The sequence below is a fragment of the Eutrigla gurnardus genome (assembly GCF_963514095.1).
Source record: "Eutrigla gurnardus genome assembly, contig: SCAFFOLD_61, whole genome shotgun sequence".
NCBI lineage: Eukaryota > Metazoa > Chordata > Actinopteri > Perciformes > Triglidae > Eutrigla > Eutrigla gurnardus.
This window is the reverse complement of record NW_028155497.1, coordinates 6,811-30,129: the sequence shown is the minus strand read 5'-3', so window position 1 is coordinate 30,129 and position 23,319 is coordinate 6,811. Positions and strand designations below refer to the sequence as shown.

The 23,319-nt window shown below is 43.7% G+C and overlaps 1 protein-coding gene across 1 annotated transcript; it reads right to left on the bottom strand.

Annotated features, from left to right (window-relative positions):
* Positions 1 to 1,622: 1,622 nt before the first annotated feature.
* Positions 1,623 to 22,883, bottom strand: LOC311010236 (uncharacterized protein; the record flags this gene model as incomplete). Its single annotated transcript, XM_084040779.1, has 9 exons — positions 1,623 to 2,398; positions 2,709 to 2,896; positions 20,104 to 20,154; positions 20,379 to 20,394; positions 20,603 to 20,687; positions 20,785 to 20,910; positions 21,006 to 21,072; positions 21,182 to 21,252; positions 22,795 to 22,883. 9 exons carry the CDS (start codon positions 22,881 to 22,883, stop codon positions 1,970 to 1,972), a joined length of 1,122 nt encoding a protein of 373 aa, XP_083896905.1. The 3' UTR covers positions 1,623 to 1,969.
* Between the last annotated feature and the right edge of the window lie 436 nt (positions 22,884 to 23,319).

Genomic DNA, 23,319 nt, shown 5'->3' with positions numbered 1-23,319 from the left:
TCAAGTCGATGTGTGTGTGAAACTGTTTGTGCAAGTGAGTAACAATTTTTTGCTCATTATATTCAAATGGCCTTGCAAAAGCACACAGTGTCCAGGATCAGAAGACCTTCGCGATAAGGCAGCGCTTTGCTGTTGCAGCTGCTTGTGAGATGGGTCTTCATGTGAAATGGCAGTGACAGATCTGTAATACATCGTTATATGACACATAAATGTTAATTGCCATTACAAAAGCTTAATGCAGATGGGTGAAGGATCCCTTTAAGCCATATTGAGTGCTTTTAAATTTTGCACTTTTCTTTGTTTTTGAAGGATTGAGACACTGTGTGTGCAGTAATGGTCCTCAATGGGATGTTATGATACTAATAATGACAAGATAAATATTGGAGAAAATATGGAATTATTGATGATACAGTTTACAGTAGTATTCCAGTCACTGTTCAGTGATGCATTACAATAGTGGTAAAGTTACTGTTACTGTAGCAACAATACAATTTCATTGGTAACTCATTCTGTAAGAAATACATAAGGCATACATTACAAATGGAGTGATGTCCTTTGAATTCTATGTCTAGGATTCAACGACAACCTGGCAAGGGTGGCAGAAGAAAACTTCTCAATCAACAACAAGAACAAGAGATCTGTAACATTGTGATGAAGAAATGAGACCCCTGACATCCTTGTGTTTGTGGATGAGGCTGGTTTCAACCTGGCCAAGGGCCGAGGACGTTTCAACCTGGCCAAGGGCCGAGGACGTGGCCGCAATATTATGGTGGATGTCCCAGGCCAGCGAGGGGGCAATATAACTGTGTGCTGCCATTTCGGAGAATGGTGTGGCCACTCACATTCCCAGTCTTGGCCGATACAACACACAGAAGCTCCTCATCTTCTTGGACCGCCTTTATTTACATTTCATCCCTTAAAATGACAGAGGTCTCGTAGGGCCTCACCTACCAAGCTGTCATTGTGTGGTACAATGTGGCCCGCTCATCAGGGCCTGGTTCACTACCCATCCAAGGATGGTCATGGTGTTCCGACCACATTACTCTCCTTTCCTAAATCCCATTGAAGAGTCTCCGCTTGGAGGTGGAGAGTGGATGTTTTTTGTTTAGGTGTTTATAGTACAGAATATTATGCTGTATACCTTTTATTTGACTCTGATGTATGGAAGTTACTTTATAAGTTTGTGAATAATAATGGTTACAATTTCCTTTCCAATGGGAGGAGTCAAGTTACTAACAGTAGGGAGGCAGATTTTAGTCAATTTCTTGAATCAATAGTCAGCCACCTTAAAAATACTAGCAGTGAGTAAGACCAACCAAGATCACGGTGTCGGTGCGGTCAGGATCAGGTTCCAACACGGTCCAGGGAAACCTGCTAGGCGAGAAAGCACAGGGACTCCGGGGAACATAGAGAGAGAGAGAGAAAGAGAGAAAGAAAGAAAGAGAGAGAGAGATGCTCAGTGTGTCGTTATAAATCCCCAGGCAGTCTAGCCTTATAGCAGCATAACTAAGAGCTGGTTCAAGGCAAAACTGAGCCGTAACTTCTATAAGTCAGAAGCCTGAAAGAAAATCAATATCAGCAGAAATGAACTCAATCATCAAGGTTTTAATGTCATACATCTGAAATGTTAGTGACGCAACAAACAGGAACCAAGAACATGGTAAATATAATACATCCACAATGGTACAATCAGAAGATACTGTTGTTTTTGATCGACAGCATGCAGTTATAGTGACTTGGTGTCCACGTTTCAGCCTGTGTTCAGCAGGAGGTCATAGGTCATGAACTATCTGAATGTTCAGACATCTGACTGTCCGTCAGTCGCCATGGCAACAGCGTTAAAGCTGCAGGAGCAGCCAGCTTACATTCACACGTCTGGCGGTCAACAGCTGCTGGGCAAGTCTGGTTGACAAATACTGTGGTTTCCTCTCGCTCTCTTCTCTGTTTTCGTCTCTGTTGAAAATCCAGATCATCGATCCAGATCGTCCATCCTGTTTCCTCCACCGTTTTCCTTCTCCTCTTTCTCTGTTTCCTGTCTTTGCTCATCTTCCCTTCCTTTGTCCTTTTCTTTCTCCTCTTTCACCCTTGCTCCTCCCTGGTTCTTCAGGTCCTGAAAAACCTCTGTGAAGAAATGTGGGTCGGCGTTGATTCGCAACATGTTGGCGCTCAACCACTTGATCAGCTCCAGCGCTCGTTCCCAGAATGCATCACGACTGGACTCCACCAGGAAAGGTTTCAGGGGGTATGAGATCTCGTTACCCAAGTAGGAGTAGCTCAGGTAAAGACAGGTGAGGGAGATGGCGTGGAGCTCCTGTTCTGAAGACGTGTCCTCGTCCACAGCCTCCCTGCACAGCAGGTACACAAAAACCAGACTGGCAGGACTGATGAAGCACTGGTCCTGTAGGGGGATAGGAACAAGTACTTCAGAGACAACAGTACTACTACTACAGAGAATCCCTAGTACTAGGGACCAGTACTACAGATCGAAATTACCTGTACCAGAGGTCTGGAGGGTACTTGTGTGGGTTTAGGGATCAGTACTAGAGGTTAAGGGGCGAGCACTAGATGTCTGGAGACCAGTACTAGAGGCTAAGGGACAATAGAGGTCGGGGAGGTACTCCACAGGTCTCAAGACCACTACTAGAGGTTTAGGGACCAGTACTAGAGGTCGGGGGTACTCATAGAGGTCTGATGAATCAAACCCTGACCTGCCAGCCTTGAACCAGCAGCGCTCTGTCAACGTTTCTGAACCAGAGGACAATCTGATTGGACGAAAGCTCCTTCAGTTTGACACAACGACGACAAAGAAAATCAGAAAGACAACGAAGGAGCTCGCCGGTGGACGCCTGCAGAAAGGAAACCAAGAGAGGACACGAGGAGACGGGGAGAGGGGACAAGAGAGGAGACAAGGAGAGGACACAAGGAAATGGGGAGAGGGGACAAAGACAATCAGAGGAGACAAGAGACAAGAGAGGATACAAGGAGAGGACACAAGAGAGGAGACAAGGAGAGGACACAAGAGAGGTGAGAAGGAGAGGAGACAAGGAGAGGACACAAGAGAGGAGACAAGGAGAGGACACAAGAGAGGAGAAAAGGAGAGGACACAAGAGAGGAGACAAGGAGAGGAGACAAGGAGAGGACACAAGAGAGGAGACAAGGAGAGGACACAAGAGAGGAGACAAGGAGAGGACACAAGAGAGGAGACAAGGAGATGAGACAAGGAGAGGACACAAGAGAGGAGACAAGGAGAGGAACAGACAAGGGAAGGAACAGACAAGGAGAGGAGATAAGGAGACAAGAAAGGAGGTGCAGAGGAGAGCAGACAAGGAGGGGACACAAGGAAATGTATTTAAATCATGTGAAGAAGCAGGAGGACAAACAATCTTTCACGAATTAAATAAAACTGACTTTACTGTGACTATTTATTATTATGTATCTTTATTAAACTCTGCCATCTGTATCAGTACTGATAACTGCATTAAGAGTACTGATGAGCGTATTCTAGTCCGGCTCAATGTGTTAAGTGTCCTGAGATGACTTCTGTTGTGATTTGACACTATAAATAAAATTGAATTGAATTGAATTGATAACTACTGTAAGAGTACTGATAACTGCAGTAAGAGTACTGATAACTACAGTGTCACAGCCCGGCTCTTGACTGTGGCAAAGATGGGAGACCAGACTATCGAGTGAAATTAACTTAACATTTATTCACAACCAACCAAGACCATAAACAACAGAACATATATAAATGTCACTAATCAGTAGTGTAAGCAGGTGTGTGAGTGTGTCGCAAACAAATAGAACAAAGCAATGGCTGCAGCAGCAAGAGCCAGCCCAGATCTGCAGAACGGTTAGCATTATATAGACAGCACACCAGCCAGGTGTCTCATCAAGAAGACGACCCTCCCAAGACCTGGAACCTGCAAAGGGAGAGCAAAGCAGCAAAGAACACAGAGGCCCCTAGTGGAGTGGTGGGGTCGTCACACCCTCCCCCTTAAAAAGGGGATTCCCCCCAGGAATGCCGGCCAGCCACAACTACACAAAATTTCACTAAACGATCTACTCATAACCACTAAAGAGAATAAATGCACTACCTTTTTTTTGTTATAGAAGTATAGCCCTCGTTTTTAACCAAATATTTACAAGGAATCCTACCAAGGACATACAAAACCACCCTCAAATAATCCAGCTCAACCGTTGGTATAATACTGACCCGCTCAGAAGAACATACCTGGCCACCAAGCAGACCCCACTGTGACCCAGCAACTCCGGCGCCTGGAGAAGCAGTTTAAGAGTACAGCAAAGAGACATGAAACCAGGAAAATGTAACATTACAAGTGAATCTAAGAGCGAGGTGTTCTCGACAAAGCATCCGCCACAACATTACCTTTTATGTGACGGATGTCCAAACAATAAGGCTGCAGGAACAAAACCCATCTCATCAATCTACGGTTTGGGCAATGTAGAGACTGCAAAAAGGTGATAGGATTGTGATCTGTATAAACCACCAAGGGGATGCTACCAGAATCAATGTAGACTTCAAAATGCTGTAATGCCCAGATGAGTGCTAGCGTTTCCTTCTCGATGACAGAATAGTTCCTCTGAAAGGAATTAAATTTCTTGGAGTAGAAAGTCACCGGTCGTTCAACTCCACCATCATCATTTTGGGACAAGACAGCACCTACCCCCACGTCGCTCGCATCTACAGTGCCTTGAAAAAGTATTCATACCCCTTGAACTTTTTCACATATTATCACTCTACAACCACAAACTTAAATGTATTTTATTGAGATTTTATGTGATAGACCAACACAAAGTAACACATAATTGTGAAGTGGAAGGAAAATGATACATGGTTTACAAAAATTTAAGCAAATAAAAATCTGAAAAGTGTGGTGTGCATTTGTATTCAGCCCCCCTGTGTCAATACTTTGTAGAGCCACCTTTCGCTGCAATTACAGCTGCAAGTCTTTTGGGGTATGTCTCTACCAGCTTTGCACATCTAGAGACTGAAATTTTTGCCCATTCTTCTTTGCAAAATAGCTCAAGCTCAACCAGATTTGATGGAGAGCGTCTGTGAACAGAAACTTTCAAGTCTTGCCACAGATGCTCAATGGGATTTAGGTCTGGACCTTGACTGGGCCATTCTAACACATGAATATTCTTTGTTTTAAACCATTCCATTGTAGCTCTGGCTGTATGTTTAGGGTAATTGTCTTGCTGGAAGGTGAATCTCCTTCCCAGTCTCAAGTCTTTTGCAGCCTCCAACAGGTTTTCTTCCAGGATTGCCCTGTATTTAGCTCCATCCATCCTCCCATCAACTCTGACCAGCTTCCCTGGCCCTGCTGAAGAAAAGCATCCCCACAGCATGAGGCTGCCACCACCATGTTTCACAGTGGGGATGGTGTGTTCAGGGTGATGAGCAGTGTTACTTTTCTGCCACACATAGCGCATTGCATTCAGGCCAAAAAGTTCTACTTTGGTCTCATCTGACCAGAGCACCTTCTTCCACGTTTGCTGTGTCCCCAACACGGCTTGTGGCAAATTGCAAACGGGACTTCTTATGTCTGATTTTCAACAATGGCTTTCTTCTTGCTACTCTTCCATAAAGGCCAGATTTGTGGAGTACACGACTAATAGTTGTCCTGTGGACAGATTCTCCCACCTGAGCTGTGGGTTTCTGCAACTCCTTGAGAGTGACCATGGGCCTCTTGGCAGCTTCTCTCACTAGTGCTCTCCTCGCTCGGTCTGTCAGTTTAGGTGGACGGCCATGTCTTGGTAGGTTAGCAGTTGTGGCATACTTCTTCCATTTTTGGATGATGGATTGAACAGTGCTCCTTGAGATGTTCAAAGCTTTGGATATTTTTTTATAACCTAACCCTGCTTTAAACTTCTCCACAACGTTTTCCCTGACCTGTCTGGTGAGTTCCTTGGTCTTCATGATGCTCTTTGTTGACTAGTGTTCTCTAACAAAGCACTGAGGCCTTCACAGAACAGTTGTATTTATACTGATACTAAATTACACACAGAAGGACTCTATTAACTAATTAGGTGACTTCTGAAGGCAACTGATTGCACTGCATTTTATTTAGGGGTATCAGAGTAGAGGGGGCTGAATACAAATGCACACCACACTTTTCAGATTTTTATTTGCTTAAATTTTTGTTAACCATGTATCATTTTCGTTCCACTTCACAATTATGTGTTACTTTGTGTTGGTCTATCACATAAAATCTCAATAAAATACATTTAAGTTTGTGGTTGTAGAGTGACAAAATGTGAAAAAGTTCAAGGGGTATGAATACTTTTTCAAGGCACTGTACATGTAGAATAAAAGGATTATCCATTTGCGGAGCAGCTAGAATAGGAGGAGAGGACAGAACATTTTTAATGTTCTCAAAAGCTTGCTGACAGGCCAACGACCAGACGTATTTCGCTTTTCCCTTTAACAAATCTGTTAAAGGGGCTGCCACAGTTGAGAAGCTTTTGCAGAAACTGCGGTAATAGCCCACCAGACCAAGAAAACGTTGCAGTTCCTTTTTATTGGCTGGCACAGGATACTTTGCTATAGCAGAGACTTTTGCTTGCACTGGCCGCACTTGCCCCTGACCCACTACTTTACCAAGGTAGGTGACAGTAGCCTTAGCAAACTCACACTTTGCCAAATTTACAGTAAGACGCGCTTCACTCAGACGTTCAAACAACGTCCTGATGCGAACCAAATGCTCCTCCCAGGTATTGCTATAAACCACAACGTCATCCAAGTAAACGGCACATCCTTCAAACCTGATATGGAAATTTTGTACTTCTTGATGAGAGATACTGAACTGAAGACTTACACATGAGAAGGTTTGGTGAATGTAAATGTGTCCTGTGGCCTGTGGCCATTTGTGTGTGTTTTGCGACATGGGTGTTTTGCGACATGGGTGTGGTTTATGACCCAGGTGGGGTTTGCGACCCATGCAAGGTTTAGATAAACATCGGAGTTTATGACTTCCATCCCTGTGAACTGAGTGAAAACACAACCACAAGAAGATGGATAAATATCATGTTCGTCTCACAACATTTTGAGTCTACACATTGTAACAGACCAGCATGTTGCTCTGTGAATTCTCCTCTTGATCAAGATTAAATCCCTGTTTGGACCTTGAGCTGACTCCGATCTCCTTCCTCCAGTTCTATACCAACGGGTAATTATTTTAACACTTTGGCGCCCAACGTGGGGCCCCAATATCTTTCCCTCTCTTCGTACCAGAGGACCTGAAGACCTTAAGGCAGAGGAAATAGAAATCCTCTGAAAGACCTCCACCGCGGGGCTCATATAGCCTCGTTTGGGACAGGAGGCCAGGTCCTCTGAAGAGGGGGCGGTGACGGGGCCAACCACAGAGGGGAGACGGACCAGCCAGGCAAACAGAGTCAGGGACTCATCGAAAGGGTAAGAAATCAAGGAGGCTGGCGGGGGAGAGGAGGAGCAGGGAGACCCAGACGAGTTGATGATTCATCGGCGTGACTAGCCAATAAATCAGGTCATGCACAGTCACACACACACACACACACACACACCAAGACACAGAAGATGAGGAGGAAGAAGTATGTTCACTAGAAAGCGCTGAAATATTTTTAAGCATGAATCAAAAACCGATAGTCACTCTGTTGGTTAATAATCATAAAACTTGTTTTCTATGCGATACGGGAGCATGTAGAACAATAATCAGAAAAGATGAAGGCGGTGATAGACTGCCACTCCAACATGGTAAAGGCATGAAGGTTAAATCTGCGACAGGACACATAGTCACTGAGCCACTTAGTCAACCGGTGTCAATTACCGATCTAAAGACAAATACAACAGTCTTAGCAGTGGTTGCAATCTCAAACCTGTGTCCAGTGAATCTGTTAGGGAGAGATTTAATGGAAAAATTAGGAATAGGAGTAATTCCAACCCCGTTGGGCATGGAAGCCTGCAGGATGACAAAAATACAAATGTCTCAAATGACAGAATGATACTTACTGACTGATAAAGAAGAAGAGGAACTGAAAGTTGTTCCTGAAAAACTATGGTCTAAAGGGACAGCAGATGTAGGGCTAATACGGGGTATATGACCAGTAGAAATAACCCCGAAGGGTTCATTTAGGCCCTACCAAAGACAATATCCATTGAAACAAGAAGCAATAACAGGAATACGGCCAATAATCAAGGATTTATTGGCTGGAGGGATAATCAGAGAGTGTCCAGATTCACCATGTAATACACCATTATTCCCTGTAAAGAAGGCGGCACCGTCACAAGGATGGCGCATGGTTCAGGATCTGCAAGCAGTAAATCGAGCAATAATACCAAGAGCTCCTTTAGTTCCTGATCCACATACTTTATTAAACGATCTGGACCCGAAAGTAAAATACTTCTCAGTAATAGATCTGGCAAACGCATTCTTCTCAGTTCCAGTACATAGAGATTCACAATTCTGGTTTGCATTCCAGTTTGAGGGTAGAAAATATACATACACGAGAATACCTCAAGGTTACTGTGAAAGTCCAACTATCTTTTCTATGGCCATGTCTGCAAACTTAGCAAAATTTGAACCCCCGTGTAAAAGCCAGATACTATTATATGTGGATGACATCTTAATAGCGTCTAAAACTGAAATAGATTGCAAAACAGATACCTTAGCTCTATTAAAGTTCTTAGCTGAACAAGGACATAAGGTCAGCAAAAATAAATTACAATTGTGGCAAACGGTTGTAAAATATTTAGGTTTTAATATTTCACAGTCAGGTAAACATCTAGACGAAAAAAGGAAAACAGCTATTTTACAAGCACCAAAACCTACAACCAAAAAACAAATGATGTCTTTCTTAGGTATGACTAATTTTTGCAGACAATGGATTGCTAATTATGCTGAAATAGCACAACCGCTCCAAAATGCTATATATGACCAGCCTATGGCAGCTCAAGACAAAATAACATGGACTCAAGAAACTAATGATGCTTTTGTTAGACTCAAACAAGTTCTAGTGAGCTCTGCAGTATTAGCTTTCCCTGATTACTCAAAGCCATTTGTTCAGACTTGCGATGCAAGATCTGGTTTTATGACTAGTGTTCTAACACAACCATTTGGAGGAAAACAGAGACCTATTGCATATTATTCATCAAAACTTGATAACATCACAAAGGCTATGCCACCTTGTTTGCAGGCAGTACAGGCAGCTGCACTCAGTGTGCAGAGTTCTGCTTCTATAGTGTTATTTCACCCACTGACACTTCTGGTGTCACATGCGGTCTCAGCACTTCTAATGCAGAACAAAATAGCCTTTATGTCACCAGCGCGACATCTTAGTTGTATGACTATCCTACTGTCACAGCCACATCTCACTATAGAGAGATGCACTACATTAAACCCATCAACCCTGCTACCAAATGAAACAGATGGAATAGCACATGATTGTGTAGGAGAAACTAGTGCTAGAGTTTTACCAAGACCAGATCTCACTGATGTACCACTTGATGCTGCTGATATTGTGATATTTGTAGATGGCTCATGTAAAAAGAATCCTGACGGGACAAATGTAAGTGGATATGCTGTAGTAACATCTGACAAGGTTTTGAAGTCAGGCTCCTTACCGTCGCATTTCTCTGCGCAGGCAGCAGAACTTGTTGCACTTACAGAGGCGTGCAAAATAGGGAGAAATAAAGATATAACTGTATACAGATAGCCAGTATGCATTCTCGACACTTCACGTGTTTGCACAACAGTGGAAAAATAGAGGCATGGTAACATCTACAGGGAAACCTATTACGCATAAAGATCTCATTTTGCAGCTACTGGATGCCATTCAACTGCCAAGAAAAGTTGCAATATGCAAGTGTGCTGCACATACTACGGGTAAAGATTTTATTTCAATGGGAAATAAAAAAGCGGACGAGGAAGCAAAACGAGCGGCTGCTACTCAGAAAAATGTAGATGACATTTATACTACTGAGACTACGCTTACACATATAGATCATGACATTTCGAGAGACATGCAAAATAGTTCACCTGAGACTGAGAAAAACATGTGGCGAAATAAAGGAGCCACACAGACAGAAACGGGGATTTGGGAGAGCCTCGACGGAAAGCCTATACTACCAAAAAATTTATTTAGATTTGCTGCGATATTGAGTCATGGGATTACCCATGTCTCAACAGGAGGGATGGTATCCACAATAGAGAACATTTTTACTACATATGGATTTCACAATTACACAAAAAAATTTTGTGCCTCATGATTGATTTGCTCTAAACATAATGCTCAAGGTAGACTACGTCCTAAACCAGGTAAATTCCCAGAAGCGACATACCCATTCCAATGTATCTGTATGGATTTTATTGAATTAAACAAAGCTGAAGGAAAGAAATACTGTTTAGTAATAGTGGATATGTTCTCCAAATGGGTAGAAATTACACCAACAGTGAACAATGATGCAATAACTGTGGCCAAAATTTTAGCTACAATAATAGCTCCAAGGTATGGTTTTCCAGAAAAGATTTATTGTGATAACGGTCCTCATTTTAGGAATCAAGTAATACAAAAGCTATCGGAAATATTTTCAATCCAACTCAGGTTCCATTGTAGTTATCATCCACAGTCAGCAGGACTGGTGGAAAGAAACAATGGAACTATTAAAGCAAAACTGAGGAAGGCTATGGAAGAAACAGGGAAGAGTTGGGTAACATGTCTACCAGCTGTAGCATTAAGCTTACACATTCAACCTAACAGTACAGGATTATCACCATTTGAAATATTATATGGAAGGCCATTTAGGGTACCGCTAAAAGATACAAAGGGAGATGATACAAGATTGACTGAAACAATCGTTGACTACATGTCAAAAATGATGAAGAACAAAAGTGTTATGTCTACAGTATCTCCTCCTACAGATCCAGCACCAACAGGAGGGCCAATAAACCCAGGAGCACCAACAGGAGGGCCAATAAACCCAGGAGCACCAACAGGAGGGCCAATAAACCCAGGAGATTGGGTGTTTATCAAAGTCCTGAGGCGAAAGAATTGGTCAGCTCCCCGCTGGGAAGGACCCTATCAAGTGTTACTGTCTACACCCACAGCAGTCCGCATAGCTGAAAGACAGACTTGGATCCATCTCACACACTGCAAAAGAGCACAAATACCACTGTCAGATAAGTAGAAACATTCACCATGCCGGATTTAAAGCTATGCTTGATAACTGTTTTATGTGTGACCACAATTGCATTCCTTATTTCAAATATAGTGACACAAGGCCAGGTATACGATAAAATGAGGGAAAGAGCTATAGGAATACAATCCAGGTGGGACACTAGTAGAGGTGTAGTGATAATAAAATGTACTGAAGGGATGAATTGCATTGCTCAGATTGATGCATGTCAGGTTTTCCCCTGTTCAGGACAACACTTTCACTGGCCGGAGACAGAAAATTATATCTGTGTCACCACGGAGGTATGCAGCGCATATAGAAAAGCGTGGGGTAGAACTGTTCATATAGGTGGGTGTGCGTGTGAGAAGTGGAGTTGGGTAATTGCTAATACAGGACCACAGGTTTGGGGATACAACCCAAATTCTAACTTGAAAAACCGACTGAAAATTATCAAGATATTTGCAAAACAAAATATTTGCAAAACAAACAATTGCATGCCTGTAATAATAACACTTAAGACTCCTAAACGCACTGATAACGGAACATATGTGTTGGGAGCATGGGGGAGTGGAATAAACAAGGTTGGGATATTCCATATAATAGTGTCCCCAAGCCCGAGAAAGCAGACAACATCTGTAACAGCCACACCAACCAAACCGACTTCGATGAAAAATAATCCTGTAAAATATATAGACATAAGAAATATGAAGGAAACGTATGCCCTAGAAACAGGATTCACAGACTCAAATGTATGGCTACAATGGATCGTTCACACAGCCCGAAACAGCAAGTTATCCTCTTCCAATTGTCTAGCATGTGCAGCAGCCAGGCCGGGGTTAGGCACAGTGCCTTTTCCCCTTAATCCAGATAATGATCCAAAAGGTTTTCGTTGCATGCTAGAATTATACAAATCAGAGAGTGCTACAAACTGCACCACTTTGAAACTTCTGTTCCCTCCAGTGTCATCACAGATTAAACCACCTTGGTTTACGCCATACACCGGGAATTATACCTGCTTGACACGAAACAGAGGTACTGTGTCAGTAGGAGTATTGACAACCTGTAAAACCATCATTGATGTAATTAAGGGCGAGAGCAATGTCACTGATGACATAGTGAATGATCAAACCATGGCCAGAGCTGATGTATGGTGGTTCTGTGGAGGTAAGATACTCAGAGCAAAATTACCAACTGATTGGAAGGGAACTTGTGCTATGGTACAATTATTAATGCCGACATATATTTTACCATATGACACAATGGCATTAGAAAAAGTGGCGATACATAATTTACGAACAAAAAGAAATGCACCAGCAGGATCTTTTGACAGCAGAGTTTATATAGATGCAATTGGTGTTCCTCGAGGTGTTCCTGATGAGTTTAAAGCCAGAAATCAGGTTGCTGCAGGATTTGAATCACTCCTGGCTTGGTGGGTAACCGTTAATAAGAATGTGGATTGGATAAATTACGTCTATTATAACCAACAAAGATTTTTAAATTACACTAAGGAAGCAATTGGGGGCATACATCAACAGTTAGATAAGACTAGTTTAATGGCATGGCAGAATAGGATGGCGTTAGATATGTTGTTGGCTGAAAAAGGAGGAGTATGTAAAATGTTTGGAGATATGTGTTGTACGTTTATTCCTAACAATACAGCACCTGATGGCAGCATCACTAAGGCGTTGAATGGATTGACCTCCCTATCTGCAGAGTTAGCTGAAAACTCTGGTTTTGAAGATCCTCTGACAGGATGGCTCCAGGACATTTTTGGAAAATGGGCAGGTTCTATAAAAACTATGATGTTATCTGTAACCGTAATGATTACCATTCTAATCGTTTGTGGATGTTGTTGTATCCCCTGTTTGAGAGGACTGTTACAGAGACTCATTGACACCGCTGTGACTAAAACAACTATGCTGTACGAAAGGATCCCCACCACCGATGATCACCGAGGGGACTATGAGAATGCAGCACAAGAAAATGTTACTTCTGATCTGACAGATGATGATTTATATGGTAACCTCTTTGATGAGGATAAGGACACTACGGACTAAGAGATAATTGCTGTTATATGTTTATTCTACTGATTATGATGAGACTACAGAAAATCTAACTGAAGTTGTAGTTTTCTGAATTGGCCGACTAGAGCCACTTAGGAGAAAAATATTCACAGCATTTGTACATATTGAAGGTGACCCCATTTCTTTTGTTCTTTTTACGTGCAAGGGATAGTTTAACTAGGTAGGGATAGGTCCGTAGCCAAGCCCGATAGGTTGACTAGCTTGGCGAGGACATTTATGTTTTGTTTTTGGGGGCAACAATGTAATCAAAATGCTTTTGAATTTATGCTTATTTTTTATATAATTTCTGTGCCTTGTTAAATGGAGTACCTGTGGGTGGTTGCCGGGGCAGCGGGACCGTGAGAGAGTTTCCCTTTCTAGAAGGATAATGGATAATAAGAATGTTTTGAACTGCCTGATAGGGTTTTCGCTCTCACACTTCACAAAATGTATGTTATGATTATGCTTAGAATCAGCATAAACAGGAGGGATATGATATGGAAATTTTGTACTTCTTGATGAGAGATACTGAACTGAAGACTTACACATGAGAAGGTTTGGTGAATGTAAATGTGTCCTGTGGCCTGTGGCCATTTGTGTGTGTTTTGCGACATGGGTGTTTTGCGACATGGGTGTGGTTTATGACCCAGGTGGGGTTTGCGACCCATGCAAGGTTTAGATAAACATCGGAGTTTATGACTTCCATCCCTGTGAACTGAGTGAAAACACACCCACAAGAAGATGGATAAATATCATGTTCGTCTCACAACATTTTGAGTCTACACATTGTAACAGACCAGCATGTTGCTCTGTGAATTCTCCTCTTGATCAAGATTAAATCCCTGTTTGGACCTTGAGCTGACTCCGATCTCCTTCCTCCAGTTCTATACCAACGGGTAATTATTTTAACAAAACCCAGACACAACAATATTCATTAACCGCTGGAACGTTGCAGGTGCATACCGCAGTCCAAAGCTCATCACGTTGTAGGAAAACAAGCCAAAGGGTGTGATAAAAGCAGAAATCTCCTTTGCTCGTTTTGACAGCGGTACTTACCAGTAACCCTTCAGCAAATCAAATTTGCTGACATACTGTGCTGAACCAACCTGATCCACACAATCTTCCATGCGCGGCAGTGGATATGCATCAGGCTTGGTAACTCCGTTTACCTTCCGATAGTCTGTACAAAACCGAGGACTCTTATCAGACTTATCCACCAACAAGCAAGGGGATGCCCAACTAGACGACGAGGGCTCTGCAATACCATTCTCAAGCATGTACTTTATTTCTGATTCCATCACCTTACGTTTTCCCTCAGACACCCGATAAAAACGCTGGCGGATAGGCTGTGCATCACCTACAACAATGTCATGTTCAATCAAATGCGTTTGGCTCGGTGTATCACCAAACAGCCCATGATAGCTGGCAATTAGCGTAGACAACTCAGCACGCCTCTCAACTGACAGCTGACCAAGCAAAGTGTCTAGGTTACGCAGCGTCTCAGAGTTTTTTAACCGGCCTCGCAGCAAACTCTCATCTGGTGGGGTCACACCATCGTCCTGCTGCACAACCGAATGCTGTGGAGAACCGCTTTCCACTGTGGCTGCCACCGAAACTGACCTAACCGACCGGTCCTGCTCCTTGCCACTAGAATCAGAAACCGGTGGCGCACGCTCAAAATAGGGTTTCAACAGATTAACATGGCAGAGTTGAGTCGATTTCCTACGTTCAGGTGTTGACAACAAGTAGTTCTGCTCTGAAACCTGCCGCAACACTGTGAAAGGACCAGTGAATTTTGCTTGAAATGGAGAAGTCACCATAGGCAACAAAGCTAACACGCGATCACCAGGACTAAACTGATGCTGCCCAGCTTTCCGGTCATACAGACGCTTCATTTTTACCTGTGCAGAGGCCAACTTTTCCTTAGCCAATTCTCCTGCTGCATACAACCGATGTCGAAAACCATTAATGTAATCAATCAAATTTACAGGCGGTTCTTGTTTTGCAACAGGATCATGCACCAAAGTCAACGGCCCATGCACCGTGTGCCCGAAAACAAGTTCGTTGGGGCTGAAACCCGTGCTCTCTTGCTCCACACCTCCCTTGCGGCTAGCAGCAACCATGGAAGCCCCTCTTCCCAGTCCTGGTTCATCTCAACGCAATACCCATGCAACAGAGACTTCAAAGTCTGGTGAAATCTTTCCAGGGCCCCTTGACTCTGAGGATGATATGCGGAAGCCTGGTTATGTTTAACCCTTAACTGCTTTAGCACTTGAGCAAACAGTCGAGAAGAAAAATTTGAGCCCTGATCACTCTGAATTACTTTTGGTATACCGAAAATGGAGATGAACTGCGTGAGCGCCTTTACCACCGACTTAGCAGTAATGCTACGCAATGGATAGGCAGCCGGGTACCTTGTACTCCGACACATGACGGTCAGTAAGTATTTACTACCTGATTTAGAACAAGGTAAAGGGCCCACACAGTCTACAATCAGATGCTCAAATGGTTGTGCAATAGCTGGAATAGGGTACAGTGGAGCTGGCTTAATTCCCTGATTTGGTTTCCCAGTTAGCTGACATGTAGAACATGTTCTGATGTAGCTGGACACATCACTCTTCACACGAGGCCAGAACAAGTAACGCAAAATATATACATATGTTTTACGCACTCCCAAATGCCCACAGTGATCATGGGCGGCCTTTCCGAACCTCAGTGCGAAATTTAGTCGGGACAACAACCTGCAACACTGGATCACCAACAAAATTGTCACCATGTGGCATCCACTTCCTCACCAACAATCCATCCTGCACAAAATAACCATTAGCAGCGCTCCTTCCATCTGCAACAGTGACAACCCTGTCATACAGTGATGTCAAAGATGAATCTGCTCTCTGTTCTGCCATGAGGTCACTGCAGGAAACAGACAAAAGAGGATCAGGAAAGGACACCGGGAATGTCTCCTTGTCACCCTTTTCAATCTGGTCAAGGTCCCGTTCAGCATGGCACATGGCCCGTGTTACTGCACAAGCTGTAAACACCTCAGGAAACCCCCGAGCACCTCCATCCAGCTCTCCTGTAACCAAGGGTGAAGTAGTCACAATTGGCGGTGGTGAACTCTTAGCCCACACACAACTGCCTGCCAGATCATTCCCTAGAATGATATCTACGCCATCAATAGGCAATGCGGGGTGCACCGCCATAGCAACCTCACCCTGGACCAACCCACAGTTTAACACAAATTTGTGCAATGGAACAGGTGACACTGTCAAACTCATGCATCTCATGAGGACATAATCTCCTGTATCAGATTGATGAGAAAATGGCAACACCAAACTCACAATATATGAATTAAAAGCAGCAGTATCCCTTAGGATTTTTACAGGTACAGAACTGTCGCTGCCCACCAAAGACACACACCCATCAGACAGAAAAGCCGAGAACGACTCCTTCAAACCTTCCTTCACTTCAGCCTCCACCTGCTGACAAGAAATAGGCCCGACATATGGCACAGAGGTAGCACACGCAGCCGACTTAACCTGTACTCCTTCCTTCCCACGTCCAGCTTTGGGACAGTCAGCCTTCCAATGCCCCTGGCCTTTGCAGAAGTGGCACACCTTCCCTAAGTCCACTGGCACTCGACCCTGCACAGAACGCCCTGGTCTACTCAGGCCATGATAATGCGTTTCCTCCCACTTACTTGCAGTACTGAGCAACCCGGCATCGCTCCTGCTATCTCTACCGCTATACTCATGTTTCATCCTGTGTGTGAGCACATACTCATCTGCTAGGGTGGCAGCTTCTGCGGCAGTCTTCACTTTATGCTCACTGATATACACAGCAATATGACTAGGAACAGAGTTTTTAAATTGTTCCAAACAATTAGATCACATAGAGCACCATAAGTATCCACCTTCACAGCAGAACACCAGCGACTGAAATGAGTACACTGCTCTCTCGCAAACTCAACATGTGTCTGCCTACTCGACTTCTCCCATGTCCGGAACCTCTGCCTATATGCCTCAGGTACAAGCTCATATGAGCGCAACACTGCAGCTTTAACTGTCGCATATTCTCTACTCTCAACTATAGTTAGAGCAGAGTACGCTTCCTGTGCTATACCCGTCAACACACACTGCAAAAGTAACATGCGATCGGAGTCGGACCACCCCCTACCCTCGGCCACACGCTCGAAGAGTGAAAAAAAATGTCTGGGTCACGCTCACAGAACTGAGGAACCAACCGCAAGCTACCCACAACATCAAATACACCAGAGACCCTAGGAGAAAAACTCACCCCTGTCTCAGATCCACCCAAACTCAGCCTACGCTCCTCCAACTCAAGTCGCTTCCTCTCCACAACAAATTTCTCTCGTTCCGTTTTCGCTCTCTCCCGTTCCGTTTCCAGCAGAAGCAATTCCCTCCTCTGCTCAAACGTCAAACCAACTTCACTAACAAGCGCATCCGAAACATCCAGCCTGGCACCAGCAACATGCAACTTGGGTCTGAGAACCCCTGTTTCAAACAGATTAGCTTTCACAATTGCCTTAATGTTTTCCTTCATTCTTTTATCCCCAACATCCAACTCATAATACTCAGCAATTTTCACTAACTGTTCCCATGAGCAGCGCTCCAACCACTCCTCTGATGGAGCCCGCAAAAAATCCTCCACACTAGCCATCACTCAGCTCCAGCACAACAAAAACCTTACCGTGGTCTTGTCCCTCTAACTGCCTAATCAAAACTAACTAACTCCCCCCCCCTAGTCTTCAGGCGTTTTTGCGGTGGGTATTTACGCACTGAAACCCGCAAGCCCGGTGGAGCAAGCAGTAAATGCCGACCCCACCAGCAGCTTGGGACGTGCTCCCGAGACTACTGCTCCAGCCACATTTAACACCACACTACAAAACCCCCCAGCAATCTTCCAAGGGAAGTTGCTCTTCACCTATCAGGGACAAAACAATGGCAACTCTAGTGATCACACATAGGACAAAACACAGAAAACATTAGCACAATTTCCTCCTGTTACAGCCACTTAAATTAACAAAAAAAAATGCCTTGCTTACCACTCTAGTCCAAGTCTCCCGCGTCAACAGAATGTGAAGTCATTCACCAATCACTGAACTTAACATGGTACAACCGCTCACTGACGTCACACCTAGCAGATCTTACCAACTACACTAATACAACCCGGTCAACAAGAAAACCGACGAGCCCCCACTTGTCACAGCCCGGCTCTTGACTGTGGCAAAGATGGAAGACCAGACTATCGAGTGAAATTAACTTAACATTTATTCACAACCAACCAAGACCATAAACAACAGAACATATATAAATGTCACTAATCAGTAGTGTAAGCATGTGTGTGAGTGTGTGGCAAACAAATAGAACAAAGCAATGGCTGCAGCAGCAAGAGCCAGCCCAGATCTGCAGAAGGGTGAGCATTATATAGAAATGGTAAATGGCCTCATTTATATAGCGCTTTTCTCCAAAGCGCTTTACAGGAATGACTGTCATTCACCCATTCACTCACACATTCACACACTGACGGCGGAGTCAACCACGCAGGGCGAGAGCCAGCTCGTCAGGAGCAATTGTGGTGAGGTGTCTTGCTCAGGGACACCAGGCACTCAGCTAGGAGGAGCCGGGGATCGAACCAGCAATCTTGCGGTTGCCAGCCCAACACTCTACCTCCTGAGCTAAACCCCTTTGCAGGTATAGACAGCACACCAGCCAGGTGTCTCATCAAGAAGATGACCCTCCCACGACCTTGAACCTGCAAAGGGAGAGCAAAGCAGCAAAGAACACAGAGGCCCCTAGTGGAGTGGTGGGGTCGTCACAACAGTAAGAGTACTGATAACTACTGTAAGAGTACTGATAACTGCAGTAAGAGTACTGATAACTACTGTAAGAGTACTGATAACTGCAGTAAGTGTACTGATAACTACTGTAAGAGTACTGATAACTACTGCAAGAGTACTGATAACTACTGTAAGAGTACTGATAACTGCAGTAAGTGTACTGATAACTACTGTAAGAGTACTGATAACTACTGCAAGAGTACTGATAACTACTGTAAGAGTACTGATAACTGCAGTAAGAGTACTGATAACTACTGCAAGAGTACTGATAACTGCAGTAAGAGTATTGATAACTACTGTAAGAGTACTGATAACTGCAGTAAGAGTACTGATAACTACAGTAAGTGTACTGATAACTACTGTAAGAGTACTGATAACTGCAGTAAGTGTACTGATAACTACTGTAAGAGTACTGATAACTGCAGTAAGAGTACTGATAACTGCTGTAAGAGTATTGATAACTACTGTAAGAGTACTGATAACTGCAGTAAGTGTACTGATAACTACTGTAAGAGTACTGATAACTGCAGTAAGAGTACTGATAACTGCTGTAAGAGTATTGATAACTACTGTAAGTGTACTGATAACTGCAGTAAGAGTACTGATAACTACTGCAAGAGTACTGATAACTGCAGTAAGAGTACTGATAACTACTGTAAGTGTACTGATAACTGCAGTAAGTGTACTGATAACTACTGTAAGAGTACTGATAACTGCAGTAAGTGTACTGATAACTACTGTAAGAGTACTGATAACTGCAGTAAGAGTATTGATAACTACAGTAAGAGTACTGATAACTACTGTAAGTGTACTGATAACTGCAGTAAGTGTACTGATAACTACTGTAAGAGTACTGATAACTGCAGTAAGAGTATTGATAACTACAGTAAGAGTACTGATAACTACTGTAAGTGTACTGATAACTGCAGTATTACAGAAACATGACACTGAATCAAACCCGTCTCATCCGCACTACAAGTCAATGTACAATAAATCCTCAGTCTAACCTGCAGACACACTTCCTTCCTCTTCTCCGTCCATCTTCTCAAACACCTCTTCTGTACAAACAGAGAGAAGGACCAGTTGGAGGAGAACAACTTAACAAAGGAGGCCACAAGAGTTCACCACCATCACTTTTCCTTCCTGGCTGCCTTTTTCAATGGATCTGATCAATTCACTCACATGCAGCCATTCCTCTCGTTGTGTACTACACACATCCTCGGGTACCAGAAGACCAATACCGGGGGGGGGGGGGGGGGCTGAGCAGGAGGACCTGCCACACCAACTGCACCCACGTTCTGGAACAACAACACGTTGTTAGGAACAGTTCAAGTTAATGATTCACATGTTTTTCAAAACTCTGTCAGGTGCAAAAAGGTTACAAACATCATCACTGTCTATCCTCATTTCTTTGGGCCCAATACCAATCACATGAAGTACAACTCCAGTTTACCATTTTCCACACACACATTTGCATTCACCTCAGCAACAATCAACATCACTCACCGCCTCTCGCCTCGTCCACGTCCACAAATTGATGGTGGCGTGGAGTCCATCTTGGCTGACGTCTTTGGAAAACCACTCGTTCATCCTGTAACAAAGACAAACAGTTAGAAACCACTTCACTCCTTTGGACAAGGAAGTAGAGATGTATTGATGCCCGGTGATGCAGCTGCTGAGTTCCTCACCTCCTGTTCACCTGAGGGATGATGGCCATCTTCTGACACCGCTCATGGAGGCCCATCTCAGAGATGACAACACCATCGCTGACACCACAGAGCTCTTCCAGCACCTTCATCCCCAGCAACACCAACCTGACCAGAGGCACAAACACAGAGAGAGAGACATTACAGTACAGAGTTCAACATCTAGACTTACCTGCTGGTCCAACCAGGCCAGTTGTTAACACCGCCAGGTAGCTCGGACCTGATCTAACACAGCAGGAAGCACATGCTGGGACCACATGGGACTCCAACCTGCAGGACAGAAGACAAGTCAAACACTTCTTTCACCAGCATCACTTTTCCTTCATGTCTGGATTTCACATCCATCTGATCTCCTGCTGTCACATTTCCATCTTCTCACCTGGACACTCAGCTGTCTCCTGGTCGTCATGGAAACAGGTACAAACACCAGGAGTGACCAGGGCTGCTCTTCTGTGGAAACAACACATAGTGACAAACCGTTCCTAGTTAATTCACATCCTGGCCAAACAAAGCTCACAAACACTCTTCATCAGACTCAGTACACAGGCTCATCATCATCTCTCACCTGAGAGCAGTAAGTGTACTGATAACTACTGTAAGAGTACTGATAACTACTGTAAGAGTACTGATAACTGCAGTAAGTGTACTGATAACTACTGTAAGAGTACTGATAACTACTGTAAGTGTACTGATAACTGCAGTAAGTGTACTGATAACTACTGTAAGAGTACTGATAACTACTGCAAGAGTACTGATAACTACTGTAAGAGTACTGATAACTACTGCAAGAGTACTGATAACTGCAGTAAGAGTACTGATAACTACTGTAAGAGTACTGATAACTGCAGTAAGAGTACTGATAACTACAGTAAGTGTACTGATAACTACTGTAAGAGTACTGATAACTGCAGTAAGAGTACTGATAACTACTGTAAGAGTACTGATAACTGCAGTAAGAGTACTGATAACTACTGCAAGAGTACTGATAACTGCAGTAAGAGTACTGATAACTACTGTAAGAGTACTGATAACTGCAGTAAGTGTACTGATAACTACTGTAAGAGTACTGATAACTGCAGTAAGAGTATTGATAACTGCAGTAAGAGTACTGATAACTACTGTAAGTGTACTGATAACTGCAGTAAGTGTACTGATAACTACTGTAAGAGTACTGATAACTGCAGTAAGTGTACTGATAACTGCAGTAAGTGTACTGATAACTACTGTAAGAGTACTGATAACTACTGCAAGAGTACTGATAACTACTGTAAGAGTACTGATAACTACTGCAAGAGTACTGATAACTGCAGTAAGAGTACTGATAACTACTGCAAGAGTACTGATAACTGCAGTAAGAGTACTGATAACTACAGTAAGTGTACTGATAACTACTGTAAGAGTACTGATAACTGCAGTAAGAGTACTGATAACTACTGTAAGAGTACTGATAACTGCAGTAAGAGTACTGATAACTACTGCAAGAGTACTGATAACTGCAGTAAGAGTACTGATAACTACTGTAAGAGTACTGATAACTGCAGTAAGAGTACTGATAACTACTGTAAGAGTACTGATAACTGCAGTAAGAGTACTGATAACTACAGTAAGAGTACTGATAACTACTGTAAGAGTACTGATAACTGCAGTAAGTGTACTGATAACTACTGTAAGAGTACTGATAACTGCAGTAAGTGTACAGATAACTACTGTAAGAGTACTGATAACTGCATTAAGAGTACTGATAACTACTGTAAGAGTACTGATAACTGCATTAAGAGTACTGATAACTACTGTAAGAGTACTGATAACTACTGCAAGAGTACTGAGTACCGTTGGCGAGATATCGCTAGATGTCGCACCCCCATAGACTCCCATGTTAAATGCGTGTCCCCCTTGAAAAACTCCTGTTTTGTCGTTGTATGGAAAGACGACATCCCAGAAACCACTTAGGAGCATGAATCAGGCAATTTCCTTTCCTTGGAAAACGCGGACCGGAAGTGGCCCGGGGAGGGTCGGCGAGCCTCATGTTGGGTGTCCACGTGTAGGTCTGGCCGAGACGAATCCACCGATGCCTGAACCATCCCCGTGGCATGTACCGTTGGCGAGATATCGCTATATGTCGCACCATGCAGGTGTCAATGAGAAAACGAGTGAATCAAGGGATGATAAGTTCCTAACTTTGGACAGGAAGGTGCTAGACTCATGAATCCAACGTGTGTGGATAGCTGAGGACCTGCGCTTTCCGACGATACCAGGTCCGACGCAACTTTCTCAAGATAAGGGGGCGTGGCCTCGAAAAGAAGGCTAAATCGGCTGTATCTCAAGAACGGTAAGTCAGAAAAATACAAGACACACACCAGCGTGTTCAGCGTGGTCGATTTATGGTGAAAGACGTCGTATCCGACAGTGTCCGACCTTCCCTTGGCTAGTTATGGCCAAAAACGCACCTATGCGGTCCAAATAGGACCAAAATTGGTCTTCATATCTCTGGCTAGGAATGTGCTAGAGACGTGGGGG